Source organism: Gallus gallus, chromosome 1, assembly GCF_016699485.2.
Source record: "Gallus gallus isolate bGalGal1 chromosome 1, bGalGal1.mat.broiler.GRCg7b, whole genome shotgun sequence".
NCBI lineage: Eukaryota > Metazoa > Chordata > Aves > Galliformes > Phasianidae > Gallus > Gallus gallus.
In genome coordinates this window covers 74,807,644-74,824,892 of record NC_052532.1, presented here as the reverse complement: position 1 = coordinate 74,824,892, position 17,249 = coordinate 74,807,644, and the positions used below count along the sequence as shown (strand labels likewise).

At 45.3% G+C, this 17,249-nt stretch overlaps 2 protein-coding genes across 2 annotated transcripts in view; one reads left to right on the top strand and one right to left on the bottom strand.

Moving 5' to 3' along the window:
- The window catches only part of CD9 (CD9 molecule), a 30,964-nt gene extending 21,510 nt beyond the window's left edge, over positions 1–9,454 (bottom strand). The window contains exon 1 of the mRNA NM_204762.2: positions 9,286–9,454. Coding sequence (NP_990093.1) covers positions 9,286–9,351 — 66 coding nt within the window. The 5' untranslated portion in view covers positions 9,352–9,454. The remainder of the gene's footprint in view (positions 1–9,285) is intronic.
- The window catches only part of NOBOX (NOBOX oogenesis homeobox), a 69,120-nt gene that overhangs the window by 38,651 nt on the left and 13,220 nt on the right, over positions 1–17,249 (top strand). The gene's annotated exons all lie outside the window — the stretch shown is intronic.

Here is a 17,249-nt window from a genome sequence, read left to right as displayed (position 1 = left end):
AGTCTGCTAGTAGAAAGTTTCCAAAGGGAGACATTAGATTTAAGGACACTGGGGGGAAAACATCAGAAGTTACCATATGAGCTGCTCAGGTTTGAAATTTTATTAATAGTAGTGTCAGAACACCATGACCCTATTTCAAGAAGCTGGAAAGCTTGTTTTAGATTTAACTACTCTTTCTCAAAGACCATTTTGTTCAGTCCCTTCTGAACTTGTTATCCTGACTCACCTTGAAAAGGCACAACTCTGCAGCTATAGCACTGCACATGCTGTAGACATCTTCCAATAAACTGCCTTTTCATGTACAAAGCCTGCTTGCGGTCCAGAAGGTAAGCAAGTCCTTAGAGTTGGCTGATGCAGTTTAGATGGCAGACCCCTTCAAAGCACCTTTATGCAGGAAAAGCCTCTATGTTATGCAATTTCAGTGCATTTAGGCCAAACCTATAGAAAACTTCTATCAAGTACATGGCACTACCTTGAGCAGAAGGTAAATCAGTATGTGGAAATACAGTCAGTCAAAAATCAATCAATCAAAGCTGCTTTCAGTGCTGTCTGTTCAACATTGCATCTAATGGAAGACTTTACTGAAGTAAAAAAGTAGGCCGGGCTCTATAGCTGTTATGCTGGTTTTACATAGGGCATGCCAACAGTATCCTACCAGTAATCTCTAAACAAAGACCCATAAACAGGAAGTACAGGTGAGGCTCAACATAACTAAACCCTTAATTACAACATTAGTGTTATCCACAAACAGAACTTCTACTTCAAGATCTAAGGAAAAAAAAAAAAGCAGAAGACCCAAACCTTCCTAAAAGATGTGAAATGACTGCTAGCAGTTATATAGGAAGCTACAGCTATTTCCAGACTTTGAGAGGGGTAAAAAAAAATAGACTGGAAATGAACTACTTCCTTTCTGCTTAAGAAAGTTCTCAAGAATGCTCTTCTCTGCTCTTGTGAGGCCCCATCTCGAATACTGTGTCCAGGTCTGGAGCCCCCACTACAAGAAAGACAGAGAGCTGTTGGAGACGGTCCAGAGGAGGGTCACAAAGATGATCAGAGGGCTGGAGCACCTCCCATACGAGGACAGGCTGAGGGAGTTGGACTTATTCAGCCTGGAGAAGAGAAGGCTGTGGGGTGACCTCACTGCAGCCTTTCAGTACCTAAAGGGAACCTATAAACAGGAAGGGAGTAAACTCTTTGAAAGGGTAGATAACAGCAGGACAAGGGGGAATGGTTTTAAGTTGAAACAGGGAAGATTTAGGTTGGATGTTAAGGGGAAGTTCTTTACAAGTAGAGGGGTGAGGTGCTGGAACAGGCTGCCCAGAGAGGTTGCGGATGCCCCATCCCTGGAGGTGTTCAAGGCCAGGTTGGATGGGGCCCTGGGCAACCTGGTCTAGTAAACGGGGAGGTTGGTGGCCCTGCCTGGCAGGGGGGTTGGAGATTCATGATCCTTGAGGTCCCTTCCAACCCAGGCCATTCTGTGATTCTGTGCAATGCTGTGGGCTAAATTAAAGTCACAGTATTTACTACAATAAAATGGTATTCCAGTATAGTAGCAACAGCACTATGGAATTCCTGAGCCACAGCCAAGATGAGTGCCCATTTCAGAGAAGTTCCTGTTCAGAAGGAAGCCTACTGTACTTGTAACTTAAATTGTAAAAGGCAACATCCTCTAGTTCCATTCTTGACTTACCAGCATCTGCTTGAATTAAAAGCTGTTTAGCTGAACCAAAGCAGCATTTGACTTACACACCCAGCAACTAGATTACTTGATTAGAGAAAACAAAACCAACTTCTGTTACTTTTGTATACACATATGCATACGTGTCTGCGTATATGTATATTCCCTGCAAAAAAAACAGGGATGGAATATACGGTCAGAGCTTTAAACAAAACAGGGAGCATAAATGCAAAGCACAACTCTAGAATAAAACCTAGACAGACCAGTAAGGTGTCAAGGCAGAGACAGGCATGGAACATGACAGGAACACGTAATACCTGGGAAAAAATTAGCATGCAGAAGATCAGAGTAAAAAAGATACAGAGGCCTCTTCTGCCTTGAAATGCTGGCACTACTGTTGTGGTTTGGTGATTTTTTGTTATCAGTTTTGCACATCAGAACATCATGTGAACCAGTGGAAGTTAGAGTTAATGTTCTGGTTCCGTTTACTGCCTCTTATGTGCATTTTGAGTATTCTGATGGGAGGGGCAGCATGCCCGGAGGACTTGGTGCGAAAAGGAAGTGAGGTGGAGCTCTGGACAGGACCCCGGGCATCTCTCTCTCTCCTTCATGGCTGGCTCAGCTCACTGTGGAGAAGGGCTCACTGTGGAGAAGGGCTCACTGTGGAGAAGGGCTCACTGTGGAGAAGGGCTCACTGTGGAGAAGGGCTCACTGTGGAGAAGGGCTCACTGTGCAGAAGGGCTCACTGTGCAGAAGGGCTCACTGTGCAGAAGGGCTCACTGTGCAGAAGGGCTCACTGTGCAGAAGGGCTCACTGTGCAGAAGGGCTCACTGTGCAGAAGGGCTCACTGTGCAGAAGGGCACGTGCTTCCCTCACACTTTGGGTACTCTTCTTTCTCTCATTTTGTTTGATTTTGTTGGACTTAGTAAATTACTGTTTCTCCTCAGATCGTTGTCGGTGTGTTCCTTTTTTAAACCCATCTACTAGCCCTGCTGTGAGGCCAGGGCCAGCCGGATCACGCGGCAAATTGCTGGTACTCCTTCCTTTTTTGCTTTGCTCTTGTCTCTCTTTTTTTCCCAGACCTGTGCCCCCCTTGTTGTGGACTCAGATAACTTTGTGACACGCCAGTAACATTGATCATATCCCTTTGGCTGCATCCAGCCAGCCAATTCCTGACCCACTGAACCTTCAAATCCACACCTCTCCAATTTAGAGAGAAGGATGTGGTGAGGGGCCATATCAAAGGCCTTGCAGAAGTCCAGGTAGATGACATCTACCACCCTTCCCCTGTCCACCAAAGCCATAACTCCATCATAGAAGGCCACCAGATTGATCCGTCAAGATCTGCCCTTGGTGAAGCCATGCTGGCTGTCTCGAATCACCTCTTTAATGAACACTACTAGTGACCAAACACTAATTGGATTAAACTCCATTCCATTCTGGGCTCAGCTGGTACTTTTTTTTAACCAAAACAGAGTACACTAGCAAAAAGTACACCTGTCTAACCCACAGGCAGATAGCTTCTCCAAGAGAACGCTGTGGGAGACAGTCAAAAGCTTTACTGAAGTTCAGGTAGACTAAATCTACAACCTTTCCCTCATCTGCTAGGTGGGCCACCTGGTCATAGACAGAGATCTGGTTGGTCAAGCAGGGTCTATCTTTCATAAATCCATGATGGCTAGGTCAAGTCCCCTGGTTGTATGCACTGCCATGAGAACACACACGACAATCTCCTCCATGACCTTGCCCAATACTGGAATCATGCTGACAGGCTTGCAAGTTCCCCAGATCCTCCTTCTGACACTTCTGGTTGATAGGCATCATAATGGTAAGTCACTCAATTAGCGGCCCCAAATAGCCCTTAAACTTCTAGGGGACATACAAAAAGTAAACTAGCAGTAATAAGCATTCACTCCTCCTCCAGCTCTCAGGCTTCAAAGCTAACTGCATCCTGACTTCCTTACAGTAGCCATTGTTTCTTGCATAATGTCACATATCTCCATCTGTACACCAACTTTATAAATAGAATCTTCTCAGCCTATTCCAGAGGTACTATATATGCCACTATTCTATTTTTCTAGGGGCTGTAAAGAAAGTCTACTGCACTCCAGTTCCGTGGCCCCAAGGCAAGCAGCAAACCAGAGGTTTTACCTAAGCACAGCATATTTATTTATAGTTCTGAAATAACTGTTGTAACTCTAAGTTTTTAGTCAGCGTTTTTTTATTTTTATTTCACTACTATTCCATCAAGAGATTAATCTCGCGATGGATTTGGAATCACAGACAGGTTATGCTACAGGACATCCAAGACGTTCCTCAAACATGCCAAGCAAAGTCAAGTTTTGCAGTACTTTCCTACTAACACACTTACACCTGGATTGGCTACTGCATTTAAGGACTCTGGAAGGCCTCCCGGTCCTAGTGTCTCTAAAGAAGGAGTATATTATTTGGATTTCTTTTTTTGCAAGTTACTGTAAAGCTCAATTCTGGCTTGCTTTACTACATTTTTATTTGGCCTGCCAGCACTTATGGACTTTTATCTTCTTGGAACACAGCTTCAACTGTGTTTCTCACTTTTCGTCTTAGTAACCTCTGACACCCAGTTGTCTTGCTCTTCCTTTCTCCTCTCGCTCTCTCTCAAATCTCTTATGAAGAGAGATCATATGTCATCTAATATACCATCTGTACATACCTGTATATTTGTTGCAGGCCATTTAAATTCCTCACTTGTCCTTTTGAGGACAACTGTTTTAAAAATAAATATGAACTTCATCACACTTCATGCAAACTGCACTTTCTGCTGGGTCAGGAGGACACTGGCTCTAACTATAGCAATGGTGACAATATTAAGTAGCTCTTAGACAATAGAAAGTCAAAACTTTGGGCTATGTAGAATAAAACAAAGGTTTTTTTACTCCTCTTGGGGATCACAGGGTTGGAAGGGACGTCAAGGATCATGAATTGCCAACCCCCCTGCCACAGCTGGGCCACCATCCTCCACATTTAATACTAGACAAATCTGCCCAGGGCCCCATCCAACCTGGCCTTGAACACCTCCAGGGACAGGGCATCCACAACCTCTTTGGGCAGCCTGTTTCAGCACCTTACCATTTTCATAGTGAATAACTTCCCCCTGACATCCAATCTAAATCTTCCCTTCTTCAACTTAAAACCATTTCCCCTTGTCCTGCTGTTATCTACTCTTTCAAAGAGTTGACTCCCCTCCTATTTATAAGCTCCCTTTAGAATCATAGAATCGCTAAGGTTGGAAAAGACCCACAGGATCATCCAGTCCAACCATTCGCCCTTCACCAATGGTTCCCGCTAAACCATGTCCCTCAACACAACATCCAAACACTCTTTGAACACCACCAGGGTCAGTGACTCCACCACCTCTCTGGGCAGCCCATTCCAGTGCCTGACCACCCTTTCACAGAAGTAGTATTTCCTAACGTCCAGCCTGAATCTTCCCTGGTGCAGCTTGAAGCCATTCCCTCTAGTCCTATCACTAGTCACACGAGAGAAGAGGCTGACCCCCAGCTCACTACAACCTCCCTTCAGGTAGTTATAGAGAGCAATAAGGTCTCCCCTGAGCCTCCTCTTCTCTAGACTGAACAATCCCAGCTCCTTCAGCCACTCCTCATAAGGCCTGTGCTCCAGACCGCTCACCAGCTTTGTTGCCCTCCTCTGGACACGCTCCAGGGCCTCGATGTCTTTCTTACAGTGAGGGGCCCAAAACTGAACACAGTACTCAAGGTGCGGCCTCACCAGTGCTGAGTACAGGGGGATAATTACTTCCCTGTTCCTGCTGACCACACTATTTCTGATACAAGCCAGGATGCCATTGGCCTTCTTAGCCACCTGGGCACACTGCTGGCTCATGTTCAGTCTAGCGTCAATCAACACCCCCAGGTCCATTTCCTCTACACAGTCTTCCAGCCACTCTGCCCCAAGCCTATAGCGTTGCCTGGGGTTATTGTGGCCAAAGTGCAGGACCCGGCATTTGGTCTTGTTGAATCCCATCCCACTGGCTTCAGCCCAGCTATCCAACCTATCCAGATCCCTCTGTAGGGCCTTGCTACCCTCAGGCAGATCAACACTTCCAGCCAGCTTGGTGTCATCTGCAAACTTACTGAGGGTGCACTCAATACCCTCATCCAGGTCACCAATAAAGATATTAAAGAGGACAGGCCCCGGCACCGACCCCTGGGGAACACCACTCATGACTGGTCGCCAGCTGGATTTGACTCCATTCACCACCACTCTCTGGGCTCAGCCCTCCAGCCAGTTCCTTACCCAGCCAAGAATGTATCTGTCCAAGCCACGATCTGCCAGCTTCTGGAGAAGAATACTGTGGGAGACAGTGTCAAAGGCTTTGCTGAAGTCTAGGTAGACTACATCAACAGCCTTTCCCTCATCCACCAGACGGGTCACTAGATCACAGAAGGAGATCAGGTTGGTCAAGCAGGACCTGCCCTTCGTGAACCCATGCTGGCTAGGCCTGATCCCCCAGTTGTCCCGCACGTGCTGCGTGATCTCCCTCAAGACAATCTGCTCCATAATCTTCCCCAGCACCGAGGTCAGGCTAACAGGCCTGTAGTTCCCCGGATCCTCCCTGCAGCCCTTCTTGTAGATGGGAGCCACACTGGCAAGCCTCCAGTCTTCTGGGACCTCAACAAGGAGCGCTGATAGATGATGGAAAGCAGCTCGGCTATCTCCTCCACCAGTTCCCTCAGCACTCTCGGGTGAACCTCATCCGGTCCCATGGACTTATGGCAGTCCAGTTGGAGTAGCAGGTCTCTGACTGTTTCCTCCTGAATTGTGGGGGGTTTAGTCTGCTCCCCAGCCAAGGCTGCCTTCTTTTCTCCAGGCTGAACAAGCCTAGCTCCCTCAGCCTGTCTTCATACGGGAGGTGCTCCAGCCCTCTGATCATCTTTGTGACCCTCCTTTGTATCCTCTCCAACAGCTGTCTTTCTTGCATTGGGGGCTCCAGACCTGGACACAGTACTCCAGCTGGGGCCTCACAAGGGCAGAGTAGAGAGGGACTGTCATCTCCCTGTCCCTGCTGGCCACCCCTCTTCTGATGGAGCCCAGGATATCATTTGCTTTCCAAGCTGTAAGAGCACACTGCTGGCTCATGTTAAGTTTTTCATCCATCAGGACCCCCAGGTCCTTCTCTGCATGGCTACTCTCAAAGACTGCTCCTTCCAGGCTGTATATACGTCTGGGATTCCTCCAGCCCAAGTGCAAAGCCTTGCACTTAGCTGTGCTGAACATCATTAGATTCACCCAAGCCCACCTTTCAAGTCTAGGCTGTGTCCGTCTGAATGGCATCCCTTCCTTCCACTCTGTCTTACTGCTAAAGAGTTGTTGATCAGACTTTCAGGTTCGATTTAGAATTGCACTTAATTTATGCACAGTCAGACTTTTCACCTCCAGAAACATAAAAAGACTACAGAAAGACATCAGAACTTTCTTAAATGTTGCCCAGAGAAGTCATGAATGCCAGGAGATCATCCCAGGAGATATTCAAGGCCAAGTTGGATGGAGCCCTGGGATGCCTAATCTTGTGGGTGGCAGAGTTGCCTACAGTAGGGCGTGTTGGAACTAGATGATCTTTAAGGTCCCTTCCAACTCAAGCCATTCTAAGATCTCCCTCATATTCCTCTTTTACAGGACCTTTAGCCATCCTTTTCCCATATTTGGATCATTGCCACCCTTGGAAAGGCCATTCTGCCTCTTGGGGTGGCAGATGCTTCACTGCAAGAGCTCCCTAGGCACATGCAGTATCAGCACATGATTCTGCAGGCCAGAAGCATCTGGTTCACCCACCGCTCCTGTACTGAGAACACCACATCTGAATGCAGTACTCCAGGTGAGACTTCACCAGCACAGAGCAGAGGGGCAGGATCACCTCCATTGACCTGCTGGCTACACTTCTCTTGATGCAGCCCAGGATACAGTTAGTTTTCTGGGCTGCAAGGGCACAACGCTACTGCATACCCAGCTTTCCATCCACCAGTACTTCCAGGTCTTTTTCAGCAGGGCTGCACTAAAGAAAGAAGGCATCAACCTTTTTTCATGTTTCAACAGGAAGTTTAGCAGCTCACTGATCCAGAGGCTTCAATTTATATGCAGTTCAGCTCCTTTTTTAGCAATTATATGCCTCCAAACTAAACTCCCTCCTCACTATCCCAAAGAGTCTAGGATTTTCTTTATCTTGCCACTGTAACCTTCTTCTGCATAAATACCCTTGATTTCCTATAACTGCAGTCTATTACCTCTTAGTTTTAAGCTTTACTGAAACCTGTTTTTAAGAGATCAGAACTGTTATGGGCATTAACATTGGATCTACAATTATTCCATGTGTAGTACCACAGTTGATCATAGAATTGCTTCCTTTATAAAACTAATTTATTTTCTCCGCATCAGAGGGTGATAAGCATAAAAACGTCACACATGCATTTTTCTGCAAGAGCAGATAGCAGAGAAAATTCATTTTTTAAATTTGAAATAAGGAAGAATTGCTTCTCAAACTAATTCCCTTTACCCTCACATTTATACATCCAGCACACAGGAAGCTTGCACTGCACCCTCTATACTTTTCCAGAAGGCAAACAACACTAAATTCAGATGTCCATTCAGCCGCCTGAACTTAAGTTACATCATGCTTCCCAATACTGCTTAGCACATGAAGATTTTGTACACAAAAGCATGCTAGAGATACAACTCCTACTTGTTCTGTGCTACTACAAATTGAATCATTTTAGGCTTTTCTTTAGGAGGCATTGTCTAAAAGACCTGATGCAGAAACTTTGGCTTTAGCTGAGGGTCCCACCAAAAAAAGTTAATGCACAAGACAACAGTGACTTCAAGTACTACCTTGCAAGGATTTAATTCAGTACCCCCTAATAGTCTACACACCAAAACAGCCTTCATATAATGCCAAAAAGTACAGCTTTGTGGTACAGTGTTGGGAAAGCTGCCTTCCCATCCAGCTGCATCACATGTTAACAAGTAGGATATGCAGCCTGTCTTTTCCAACTGTAGCTCTAAAAAAAATATTAAAAAATATTTTCTAAAAAGAAAACAGTGAGCTGGCTATGAATTCTACTTAGGCTCCTCCTGATGGCACAAGAAACCTCTGAAGGCCGCCTCCGACTCTGCCCCGCTACCCAGCATGGAGGGCCCCAGCCCTTCCTCAGCACTTAGCTGCGGGGCTCTCGCGAACGCTGCCGGCGATTCCAAACCGGCGAACCAGGTCCGGCTCCAAAAAGAGCAGCGCGACTGCGGCTCCTACCCCGGGAGCCCTGTAATACCGGCTCGACGAGGGCGGGGCAGAGGCGCCGGACCCTTGGAGGCTTCGGCGGGGCAGGAACGCCGGGGAAACCCTGCAGCTTGGGGGAGAGAAAAGAGCACAGCGTGTCTCCTCATATGGATAGGGGAAAAAGAACTAGGAAGAAACAAATCCCAAAACAAGCAAACAGCGATAATCGCTGCCGCTCCCCCTCCGTTCAGTCAGAGCAGATCTCAGCTCCCTCCCGGGAGGCCCCGTCGGGGAAGCGCTGGAGAAGGTCCCTTCCCGAATCCAGGCACGGGTCTCTTACCCAGAATACGAAGTTGAAGCCAAAGAGCAAGTATTTGATGCACTTAGTGCCTCCTTTGACAGGCATTCCGCTGACGGATAGCAACGAGTGGAACCAATAAGAACAAGTACACAAACGACACCTTTGGTACGCACCACTCCTTAAGTACTGCCCCGTCAAGTCCCTGCCCGCCTACCGTCTCCAGCCCCGCCAGCCCAGCCCAGCCCAGCCCTCTCTCCTCCCTTGCCCACGCCCAGGCTCAATGCCTCTTGCTGCACGCACTTGCTGCAGCTCTGTGGCTCCGGAGGCTCCCGAGCCCCCTGGAGCCCCGGGGATGCACGGTCGCGGCTTTCCCGGGATGGGCAGAGGGGAGGGAGTGCTACTACCTAGCTGCCTTAGTGTACGGGAGTTTCACACTACCTCGATGCGTCAGGAACTTAAAAGCTCCTGACTGAAGAAGGGTCCTAGGATGGAATAAAGTACTCTTACAGTTTTAAGGGAACTGATATTTGTGGCTGTTTTGTAGAGAGAGGTGACCTTGGTAGTTTATCTTGTTTTTCCAAGGATTTGTTTTGCAAGCAGGTGTCCGACTTGGGCTCTGTATCATGTGTTGGCTGTGTGGGTACAGTGTGAAAGTGGAAAAAAACCTGCAGACCCTGGGAAGAATAAAAGCAGGAGAGATTCTGCTGTGGGAGAGAGGAAAGCAGCACTTTGAAGCAGGGGATGCCCCGTTGGCACTACCTATAGGATCCACCACCAGCATGTTCCTTCTCTCTTCTTTTTGGGAGTTTGCAGTCTCTCAGGGTGCACTTAAGTTATGGTGCACTTGCTTAAGGAGTTTCTGCTTCTTGCTTACTGGAATTATCCAAAATGGATGCCTGTGTGTGTGTGTGTATGTTAAAGAAAATTCATAAGCCTTTGTGTTGCTCTGAATGCATAGTTTGCTTGCCTCTGCTCCTGAGACATCCTGTCTCTGAGATCCAAACATACCCTGAAACACTCTGATAAAACTGTACCTAGCAACAAGTGGAGAAGCTCTCAGCGTGCAGACCACTCTGCCTGCTTAGCATAGTATGGGTTTAGTTGTATTTAATGCATCAATCTAGCTGAGGTGATGTCAGTTCTGCCTTACTTTTACAATTATGTCTATATAAAATTATAAGGACACAATTCAAAAAAAATCAGGTAGGATAAATGCATGACCATTAACTGATCCATACTGACCGGTTGTACGCATGCCCTTATCTCACCCTAGTTGCTATACAAATCTTATTAAATTTCAGAGACGTTCCAATTGATTTTAATGGAAAGTTCAGCTCTCGGCTTCTGAATCTGATAAGAAAGAAAACTGAGGTCTTCTAACATTAATTTCTCCCTAATAGAACATGATTAGAAGTTCAGCAGTTATCAAGATTCAAAACCCAAGCAGAACAGAAAGTGCAGAAAAGACTTAGTCGTGAGCCAAGTTAAATCCAGCTGGTTCCAAGTCACGAGTGGTGTTCCCCAGGAGCAGGTATTGGTTGACCCTTGGCTAAACATGAGTTAGCAGTGTGCCCATCTGGCTGAGACGGCCAAGAAATTTTGCTGCCAGCAGGAGCAGAGAAGTGATCATCCCTCTGTACTCAGGACTGGTGAGGCTGAACCGTGAGTACTGTGTTCAGTTTTGGGCCCCTCAGTGTAAGAAAGACATTGAGGCCCTGGAGCGTGTTCAGAGAAGGGCAATGAAACTGGTGAGGGGTCTGGAGCACAAGTCTTATGAGGATTGGCTGAGGGAGATGGGATTGTACAGTCTGGAGAAGAGCAGGCTCAGGGGAGACTTTACTGTTCTCTATAACTACCTGAAAAAGGCTGTAGTGAGCTGGGGGTCAGCCTCTTCTTTTGTGTAACTAGTGATAGGACTAGAGGGAATGGCCTCACGTTGCACCAGGGAAGATTCAGGCTGGACGTTAGGAAATACTACTTCTGTGAAAGGGTGGTCAGGCACTGGAATGGGCTGCCCAGAGAGGTGGTGGAGTCACCAACCCTGGAGGTGTTCAAGGGATGTTTAGACATTGTGTGGAGGTATGTGGTTTAGTGAGAACTATTGGTGATAGGTGGATGGTTGGACTGGATGATCTTGTAGGTCTTCTCCAACCTTGGTGATTCTATGATTCAGCCTGGAGAAGAGAAAGCTCTGAGGTGACCTGATAGCAGCCTTCCAATGTCTACAGGGGAGTTATCTAAAGAAGGAGCAGACTCTTTAGCAGAGTCTGTGGTGATAGAAAAAGTGGAAATGGCTTCAAGCTTAAAGAGGGTAGATTTAGGTTAGATGTAAGGAAAAAATCTATTACAGTGAGGGTGGTGAGGGAAACTGGTTGCCTAGAGATGTGGTTGATGCCCTGTCCCTAGAGATTTTCAAACGGTGAGGCTGGATATAGGGCCCTGGGAAACCTAATCTAGCTGTGGATGTCCCTGTTCATTGCAGGGGAGCTGGACTAGATGACCTTTGAAGTTCCCTTTCAACTCTAAGGATTCTATACTTCTATAGAGCTTCACTTACACCCTGGGATTTCTTTCCCCCAGCAGATTTGCAATTTCTCCTAGCAGATCAGTTCCCTTGCCAGCATTATTTTCCTCAGATCCTGCTGACTATGCCAAATGTAATGCAAAAGCACCAGCACTTCTGTGTAAGGTTTACGATCCTGAAGAAAGGATGTAGAAGCAAGTTAATATTCATCAGCTTAATACAGAGGTTCTGACTGGGGTGGCTGTGCAGTAGTGTGTCCAGGTTTCTCCCCACAGATGCCAGTGGTTTCTAACCAGCAAGATGTCTATCTACACTACCCCTTAGAACTGTGGCCACATATATAACAGCAGAAGACAATAATATATCAGGATAAGTAAGGTCATTCACAGAAAGCAAAGATACCTTGCTGCAGTTTGTCATGGTTTGGCCCAGTTCAGCTTAATTCCATGACAGTGGATGAAAGGACTCGTGGTCCCATGCCTCAGGAAAAGGGAAAGGGGGGAAGGGAAAAGGACAGGGAATGGGCCTAGACAAGAAAAAATAAAACAGTGTCAACAATCTAAGGGAAACAACTAATTTACTAAGTATGATAGGGATAAAAGATACAATACAATATAATTGGAATTGAAGCTAATAAATCAAATAAAATGAGAGAGTGTCTGAAACCAAAGGCTTTAACTCTAATGCTATGGATGAGACAGACAGGGTACACACAAAGCAAAGGTGGGCAAAAAATGAGACTGTCTTGTGACTTCCAGTCAGTTTTATATTTCCCTCTGAACAGAAAATGGTAATTGAATAATTAAGTCTTCTGGGAACTGTAGTTCATTATTCTCTTCTGAGTCCAGGATACCAGAACTATTGATAGTACACAGACTGCAGCATTAACTCTTTAACTCCCAGTGGATTACATGAAGATATGATGTGGAATACCAATCACAAATCATAAAACCAGAACACAGCCTCAGAGCAGTTTCTCACTAACAAGTTTCTTCTAGCTATGTGCAGAAGCTAGAGCTAGTGTATCTGTGTTTCCAAGCTAAAAATGATACTGTAAATCAGTCTGTCAGGAAACTCTCTGAGAATCAAGTCGGAATGTTAGAAAGCAGGCATTCTTTGTTATGGCCTCAAGTTGTGCCAGGGGAGATTCAGGAAATGTTAGGAAATACTTACCTGAAGGAATGATTAGGTGCTGGAACAGGCTGCCCAGATAGGTGGTGGAGTCGCCATCCCTGGAGGTGTTCAAGAAATGTTTAGATGTTGTACTGAAGGACATGGTTTAATGATGAAATATTGATGATAGGAGGACAATTGGACTGGATGATCTTAGAGGTCTTTTCCTACCTTGGTGATTCAAAGATTATCCGCTCTTCATGCATGGGGGTTGCACTCCTCCTGTCATGCATACTTTGCACATAAGATCTTCAGCTTATATATATTACTTGCATGACATATGCAGAAGTTTTACCAGAGGTATGTTGCATATTTGCTTTTGCTTGGAATCAGATTTCTCCTTATTTTCTTGGTACAAGGACTCAGTAGAACTTCCTTCTGCTTCTGTCTTCTAAGCAGATAGCTTAGTCCACAGACATAGCTCTCTCTGTTATCTAAACAAATGGCAGGGCTATCCATCAACTAACACTAACAAATTTAACAATATCATTATAGCTTGTGTCAACATGAGTCCTTTCTCATGGGCTAGTCTCCTGTTCAGTCTGTAATCTGTATTTTTTCCACACAGAGGTCCATTCTGCCTTCTGGGATGGCAGATGCTTTGCTGCAAGAGCTGCTACTCCAAGGTTCCCTAGGCATACGCAGTATCAGCACATGCTACAGTTTGTCCTGCAGGCTAGAAGCATCTCCTTCACCCACCGCTCTTCCTTCCTATGTTGTTAACGGAGCAGGCTTCATGCTTATTGGGACTTGATCACTAGGAAATTCCCAGGAAGCAGATGCCTTCCAGGCTAAATGAAGAGATACTTGCTATTTTGAGTCCCAGGCCCCATTCAGGCATGTAGTGCTCATTCTAGGATTGTCTTCGAGGCAGTGTCTTTGCCAGCACAAGTGTTTCACTATAATGGCCTCTAGAAAGGTTGTATCCTGAAAAAGAGAAAAATACATCAACATTTTTACAGTTTCAACAGGAAATTTAGCAGCTCACTGATCGAAGTGCTTCTGTTGGTATGCAATTCAGCTTCTTTTTAGCAAGTACATGCCTCCAAACATGAACTCCTTCCCCACAGTCCTAACAGTCTAGGATTCTTTGATTCTGTGATATAGAAAACAGTGAAAGGCTCAAGGTCTATGCTTTACAGACAAGAAAGCAGAGGTCATATGCTTTCTCATTATTGTGGTGTGCAGTGCCAATATCCCACAAAGGCAACTAGTAAATCTGACCCCTTGACAGGAAGCCTGGCAAGGTACTGTTTAGTTTTAATTAAGCTGTTGCTCTGAAGAGTGATGCTTCTCTTGGTGCTAGTGGCTGTTATAAGCTAGTGACTTACACTTTCATTTGGCACTTCATGCTAAGCTGACACTGGATTTCATCTGTATGCTCAGTGGAATAAATAAGTCACTCACATGTAGCTTTCAAAAATACCCAAGATCTGGGGCTTGTTTCTGGCACTTTAATGCTGGTAGTTTTCCCAGGATCTGACTGTGTGTACCATGTGGGAATGCCACCAGCATACTATGATGTCAACAGACAGCCAGGAGTAGATTTCCAGGAGTTTTCCCCCAAATTCCCAGGCTGTCCCAGTGTCCCTCTGTCATACATTCCATCTAATGAAGAGCTGTATAACACGGGTTAGGAGACACGATTTTCCTTTTCTGCTAGAAGGTGGCTGGAAAATTTTCATGAAATTATTTTTTTGCTTGAGATTACTGCTTATTTTATTAGTTTTACAATTTTAATTTCTGATGCAAAGCAGTCTGAATATTTGGCATTATTTCAGTTAACCATAGTTCTGAATTTATTCATTCATTTATTTATTTATTATAAGTGGATTAGGAACACTATAGTTACAGGACTGAGATTTAAAATGCTTTTTTTTTTTTTAAATTCAATTTAAAAAAGCAGGAAAAGTAATGTTTTACGATGAAGAAGGTAGGATGCTTGTATGGGAACTGTTGAATCATGGTCTGAACCTCTGATTGACCACCTGAAGCAAGCACTGAGTTAGTCATGGGAGCACAGATGAACACAATTCACCTGTGTGATTGGAAGGGGTGGAGCCTGGCTCCACCTCTCCTACACCCCATTTAAGGACTGACTGCCACAGGGGAAGGATCTCTCTCTGGAGGTTGCTTCTGGGGGTTGGGGGTCTTTTTTAGTGAGCCCGGGACATGAGTAAGCTTTCTGTTCATCTCTGATTATCCCTCTCTAACGTTACAATCATTCCAGCTGAACTTCTCTATGTACTTATTGATTAAACATCTATATACTCATTGGTTATACGCTTGGTGTAGGCCAAATACACTAAAATGCATTATGTCTTTTCTGTGGAATTTCTATTAAATGGGTCAGGGAAGAGAACATTACCCTCCCTAGACAAAATGATTCCAGGACAGATCCCAGGATTTCTGGGATCTCCCTATTATGAACTAGAAACCATCATTGAAAAATGGGGTCCCCTATGTGTTATTGGAAATATTTCCCCATGCTGCTTGGTGGACTATTGTCAGGGACTAAGCAAAGATATACTAATTATAAAAGAACAGCAGTTGGTTGCCTCTACAGTGGCTTGGCCACTGTTAAATGCTTTAAACCAGGCTGAAATAAGGGCAAATACTCTAGAAAATGAAAACCAGCTCCCAAGAGACTGCATTGAAAAGTTAGAACAAGAATTTGGTATACTAACAGGAAAAAAAAAATCTGAATTTTCTAATACGACAGATTTGTAATATTTCAATAGACAATGACCAGAATTCTGAATCAATAGACCTAGTTGATCAGGAAAATAAAAATCCTAAATTAGATCTTGAAACTCTGCTTGCAACGGCTCCCTTAGAGATTTGTCCTATTATAACCCAAAAAACAAAAAAGGTACAGGATAGACCAGCAGGTATACCGCCTGATCGGCGGCCCCCTGCCCAGACTCACTTGCACGTAACAGCCTTGCCATACACACTAACTGAGTTAATGGACCTGGTACAATGGTCCGGCAAAAACCTAGAGAAAGTGTACCAATCTGGCTATTGAGACTGTGAGACTTAAGGGCAGACGGCGTTATGGTTAACGGAACGGAAATACCATGACTATGCACCCTGCCCTTAGGCAGAGGTTGTATGCAGGTGTCCAATATGTTAATTAAAACCATTCTATAATACGTTGGTTAATGGTGGCATGCTGTATGGTATGGCCGAATAAATTAGATATACCATTACATACAGGGTTGTGGTCCTTCGTGGAGGACCTTCAAAATTACATCTGTGAATTAGGCATAAGGGAAGCAATTTATGAAGATTCATTTGACAGCCCTGATATGGTCAGATTTTCAGTGGGGATGAGAGACTTGATTTTACAGCAGGCCCCTTCCCATCTATATGGCACATTAGTCTCTATACTGAACCCCCTGGTGGCCTCAGAAGTGGTAGTCCAGCAGGCTGCCCAATTAGTGGCTGACTGGGGAGAAACAGAGCACCTGCGGACTAGGCTCAACATTAGGACACTAGAAGAAGCTGAAGTCTCACCAGTAACTAAAACTAGGAAGCCAGCTGCACGAACTCCTCAATTGGGACCCATAAGGGTTTCCTGGAAGCAAATGTTTAATGATCTAATTTGGGCTGGGGTCCGATTTGCTAAAATTGATCACCAGCCCAATCATGTCCTCCTCCAGCTTTGGAGACAACTAAAGGACAATCAAAAATTTCAGAATCACCCCAAAAAACCTAGGATAAGAGTTATAGATAGATTACCAATGACAATGTGGAACTTAGAAGACTTTATAGTCCCTAGTAGGAAAAAGAAACCTAAGGTGGCCATGATGCCTGAGCCACCAGAGGCAAAAGACTTGGCCATAGCACAATTTATGGCATGACAAGGGATGTTAGTCCCCCTAGGGCCTCCGGATGGGACAGGAGGCCCTAGGTAGAATTAAGAATTTTTTGGTTCTGAAAGAATATTCAGAGTTATGGCATTGGTTGATACGGGAGCGGAAACATCAATAATTTATGGAGATCTGACTAGATTTGGTGGCAATAGAGTGACGATTGGTGGGTTTAGGGAACAGGCCATTCTGGTCACCCAAACATGGTTGAAACTGGGGGTTGGATGTCTCCCACCCCAGGAGTATAAGGTATCTATTGCCTCAGTCCAAGAGTACATCCTGGGCATAGATATTTTATGGGGTCTGGCTCTCCAGACAACCATGGGAGAGTTCAGACTTTGACAAAGGTGTATTAGTGTCCAGGCGGTGCAGGCAATATTGAGAGGCCATGAGAAGTATGAGCCTATTTGCCTGCTGAAGCTGTGCTGGAT